Raw genomic sequence first — 4906 nt, 5'->3', positions numbered from 1 at the left:
TCCACAGTTCAAATTGTAGTCCAAGCCTGTTTAGATTATAAACCTTAGCAGCCCTCGTGACTATGATTTATGTTCTAACATTTAGAGAACTAGAGTACATGGTTTCAAATGTGTCGTTAAAAATTGGGGGTGGGGAATAGTGGAACTAAGTACGGTATGACTTTCTCATTTGGTGAAAGAACGAGAAACTTTGGGTATGACTACATTAATCACTCAAAGTTGAAGCTGTAGCTTTTTATGAAACAGATGAGGATTAATTAGACTTGCCAAAGTTGATAGCCCTAAAAACATAATAATAACAAAATAAAAACATAATAAGTCTACATTTCTTGCCCTAGAGAGACGTCAACATTGCTGTTAATAAAAAACAACAACTTTCACGCTGAGCACGCTCACTACTATCGAGTTTTCTGTCAAGAAGTCACGTGTACGTTTTGCTCAAATTTTCACGCTATTTTTCAAAACCTGCAAGCTGGTGTAAGGTAAAAAATTGAGCAAAAGAACTGAGCAGAATTCTTGAAAAAATTTTAGCCCCCCCCCCCCCCCGGTTAGTGGGCATTAAAATTTTGTGGGCATTAAAATTTTGTGGGCATTAAAATTTTACGTCTTCAGGCGCACATTCTATTTTCTACAAAGTAACGTGCTATATAACAGATAAATTGCAATTGGGAGGCATAAAAAACACTAAGTAAGAAGTTAGTGCTCCCTAGTTTTACAAAGCAACATTAAATTTTCCTCTTAAGATTTCTCCAACTTATAAAAATTTTCACCAAAAAAATTCTGAAACAATTTTAACACCATTTTCCCCACACGCAAGTGGTCTTGCCTGCCTATGAAATTCAGATAATACGCAATGGTAACTAACCAGACACCCTAATGTAAAGTTGACGAACTCCATCCAAGTTTCATTCTTAGAAGGCAGTTATCTCAAAATGTGATGTTCTAATATGATGAACTATGTTTGTTTGCATTTGCGTTGAACATTAAAGAATTAAAAATGTGAACAGTATGTGACTTGCTGAAAAATCGTTCTTGTGAGACTTGGATGGAGTTCGTCAATTTTACTTTGGGTTATCTTGTAAGTTACCATTACGTATTATCTGAATACGATAAGTAAGCAAGACTGCTAGCCAGGCGATCAATGGTGTAAAAAAAAGAATTCGGATTTTGATCACAAGCTGGAGAAAAATTCTGTCAAGAGTGAATTTTCACTTCGTAAAACTAGGGGGTGTTTATTTACTTTTGACGTTCAGTATAAGATTTCAGTATTATTTTGGTTTTTTAGTATCATACTTAACTAAAATTCGCAACCTTTTATCTTCATGTCTCAAGACATAGCGACATTGGGACATAGAACAGTAGTCACCCGAGGGACTTAGTGCCCTAAAACAAGGGTGCTTGTGTCCAGTTGCTGGGCAACAAAGATTTATGTTCTAACGCAACAAAGATTTATGTTCTAACGTATTTATGTTCATAACGTATATGTTCCACAAATCAAAGAGTTAAAAATTAGGCGCTTTTGCTAACACTGTGCTAGTGCGAAAAAGGTGACTAAGTAGGTCAAGCAAAAGTAGACTTAGGATGACCACTGAGATGGCAAAAATAAATTGAAGAATTACTTTGCTAAGCTTTAGTTTTCCGTCAGTGGCTATTAACCGTTCTTTCAGTGCAAAACAGCAGAAGAATATAAAATTGCTTAAATTGACAATTTAAATGAAATTGTCAAAGTTGTTAAATTTCTTGCATTATTTTAGTACACTGAAATTAGTACACTGATTTCTGAGAATAGAGTTTTCCTGCTGCCTAACACCCAGGATCCAGCATATATTATCGCGCGAGTGGAAACAAACTTACTTTTTAAACGCCTAAATGACACAAACATTTGAAACTCGGAGCTCATATCTCGAAATGTTTTTGACCATATTGATAAGCTTGATAGGAGCAGCATATCTTATCAAGCAAATGAACAAGCTAGAGATTGCACTATCAGAATTAAATCGACCACTTTTTGTTAGGAGTTGATAATTGCCATCTTATGGTTTTGAGAAACGGTATTAACTACCAAAGCCAGAGGTCTCACTTTCTTACTTTCTTTTTACTCTGGATGGATCTCATCATCTTTACACTGGGATTTTTGTAAGTGAACGCTGCGTTTTATCTGAATTTCATAGACCAGAGGACTAGTGTATGGGGATCAATGGTGTAAAATGGTGTAGGGGATCAATGGCCAAATTTTCGTTGATTTTAAGTTGGAGTTGCCTCAAAAATTGAATTTTTTTGTAAAACTAGGGGGTGCTAACTAACTTTTGCCGTTCAGTATACATGTATGTCTTTAAATCGGTGCTCTAATTGTAAGTACCGCAGTATTAACGTGCATGCAAAAACGAAAAGAAGTCACACTCTAGAAGTGACGCTACTACTTCGCTTAGTACATCTAAACGCTTAGATACGATCGCTTGCCTGTGAAATTAGACAGCAACATATAGACAATGCCAGCTGCGTCAAAAAATAAAATCTCTACTTACAACAATATTGGTGAAGAGATCGCCGAAGTTATTGCCAAGATTCAGCTTATAGAGGGTGACAGAAAAGCATTCGCTGAATCGTCAAACTACACCCAAAAGACTAATGATGCCAAAATTAGATCTCTGCGTGTCGAAAATAAAGAACTGATACAAAATTACAAGAACTGTATTTCATGCGATGATGAAACGTTAAATATTGTTTTCCCAGGACATGATACGGGAAAACAGCAGTTTGTAGGGCGGTTACCTGAAGTCACCATTCAGGGTCTAATAAATAAAAAATGTGATCAGATTAAGAGATTGAACCTAGCTCAGTACCAAACGAGACAGAAAGAGAAATCGTTAATTGAAATGATAGATAAAATGAGAGGCATTCATGCTTTTGCTGAGCGCATGAGTAAAGCATACCTGGACCCTCTCTGTCAGAAAGGCAGAAATAGGATGACTTCAACTGACATCGAGAAGTACAAAGTTAGAAACATCGAAGGAGATGAGACGGTCACTGCATTTGCAAAGTTAGCTCGAATGTTAGGAGAAGAAAGCAAATGCTACGAGGATAACCTATTTCATCTTGAGAGGGCAATTCAAGCAAACGAGGATGATTTGCAAAGCCTGATTGAAATGCATCGCGACGCCGAAAACTCAAAAGAACTTGCTAAACGTGACCTTCATCTACAGGAGGAGGATGTTGCTAAAGAAAAAAGAGAAAGAGAGAAGAAACGATTAAATCTGAAAAAGATTGGAGATCATCGACAAAACGAAATGGACAAATTGAAAACAATGGTGAAAAAAGATGAGCCCACAGTGCCAGAATCAGAGGGTTCAACAGCCTTACTACAGGAGGAACGACAAGCTAAAGCTGATTCAGAGGAGAAAAGAATAGGAAAGATTGAGCGAGCTCAACAGAAAGTGCAAGACGCAACAGGACTGACATCAACACAGCAAGCAATCAAATATTTTCGCGATCAACTCAGAACTAAGGAAAACTTAGAAGCACAAATTGAAGACCAAGCAGAACAGATTGCAAACCTAGAACAAAGGAAAAGGGAACTTCAGGCCAACTTTGATGAGGTGAAATACGAGGGTGTTGCTGATTACGAAACTCGCAGATCTTTCAATACTGAAATCATACCTGAAGCTTCAGTTGATGACGAAACGGAAGATGAAACAGAAGAGAACCTGAACAATGTTAGGATGTCAATAACACAAAACAAGCTTAATGGCACACGAAAAACAACTACTGATTTGAAAACAGCTTTAGATCATATATACGCTAAACTATCAGCGTTGAAAACACTGAAGCGCCCCAGACATAGCTTATGGGAAAAACGCCGTGAACACGAGTACCTGGTTGACGTGGCAAATATTTTAGTCGACAAAATAAGCATGCTTGTTGCTGAAATCGGCAAAGACACAGACGTAAACCAAGTAGGACAAGAAATTGACGACTCGGATTTCAATTATGTGGTTCAGAATAAATTGACACAAATGAATGCACGAGTGTCCACTAGAAGCTCCCGATTTAGGCATACCTTTGATGACGAAGAAGAGGAGATCAACGAATCCGAGGAGGAAGATGTCATGACCCGAACTCAGATAAAAAGACAGTCAAAAGCAATTATTGATTCGCGTATGAACCGAGGAAGCAATAAGAAAGCAGCCATGAAATTTCGATGAAACTAAGATTTCAAATTAACGACCTAACTATGTATCCGTATAATAAAAACAGTGAATGGTTTGAGTAGAATGTAGCACAAAAATTGGGACCAAGTTGGTTCAAAATTAAGTCTATAGCTACAAATCAGGATAGATACACTCTGTCCTCTCATCGCCCCTGTGCATGTGTAACTTTTAAAGAAAAGACGCTTAAAATTCGTTACATGTGTAAACATATATAAGCATTAGTAAAATAAAGCAAACGACGTATGAAAATTGTCAACAAAATTGAACAGAACGAAATTCTGTAACAAGTATAGGCAAATGTCAAAGCTTGAAAAATAAGTTTGAAGCGCTCTCAAACTTTTTGCAAACAGCACACATTAATACGTTTGTCGCTGTAACTGAAACCTGGTTGAACACTGATTGTAATATTGAAGACAATTTTTTAGCAGCATCGCACTTTCTTTGGGAAATGTAGACCAGACACAACAGGGGCTTCAAAGGAGTAGGGATTTTTATTCCGAGGAAATTTACCGCCAGTATTAAATCAAGCATTGAAATGGTTGATTAGAATTTTATTGAATCCATTTGGGTCGAAATAAGCGACCCTCTGAATGAAAAATTACTTGTTAACGTTTCCTATTGCCCGAACAAACGTCTTGGGAAGTATTTTCTTGATCAATTAAGTACCGAACTATCGGGGGCCTACAGTATAACAGATA

The 4906-nt window shown here is 37.1% G+C and overlaps 1 protein-coding gene across 2 annotated transcripts; it reads left to right on the top strand.

Annotated features, from left to right (window-relative positions):
• The first annotated feature begins 982 nt into the window (after positions 1–982).
• On the top strand, positions 983–4260 carry LOC142344015 (outer dynein arm-docking complex subunit 3-like). Of its 2 annotated transcripts, none has more exons than XM_075395457.1 (2): positions 983–1078; positions 2447–4260. In XM_075395457.1, exon 2 carries the CDS (start codon positions 2490–2492, stop codon positions 4200–4202), a length of 1713 nt encoding a protein of 570 aa, XP_075251572.1. In that variant the 5' UTR covers positions 983–1078; positions 2447–2489; the 3' UTR covers positions 4203–4260. The 2 variants fall into 2 exon arrangements, with proteins under 2 accessions (XP_075251572.1, XP_075251573.1); XM_075395458.1 differs by lacking the exon at positions 983–1078 and adding an exon at positions 1445–1501.
• The last annotated feature ends 646 nt before the right edge of the window (positions 4261–4906 follow it).

Source organism: Convolutriloba macropyga, chromosome 8, assembly GCF_964194025.1.
Source record: "Convolutriloba macropyga chromosome 8, txConMacr16.3, whole genome shotgun sequence".
Classification (NCBI taxonomy): domain Eukaryota; kingdom Metazoa; phylum Xenacoelomorpha; order Acoela; family Convolutidae; genus Convolutriloba; species Convolutriloba macropyga.
This window is presented reverse-complemented; position numbering and strand designations above follow the sequence as displayed.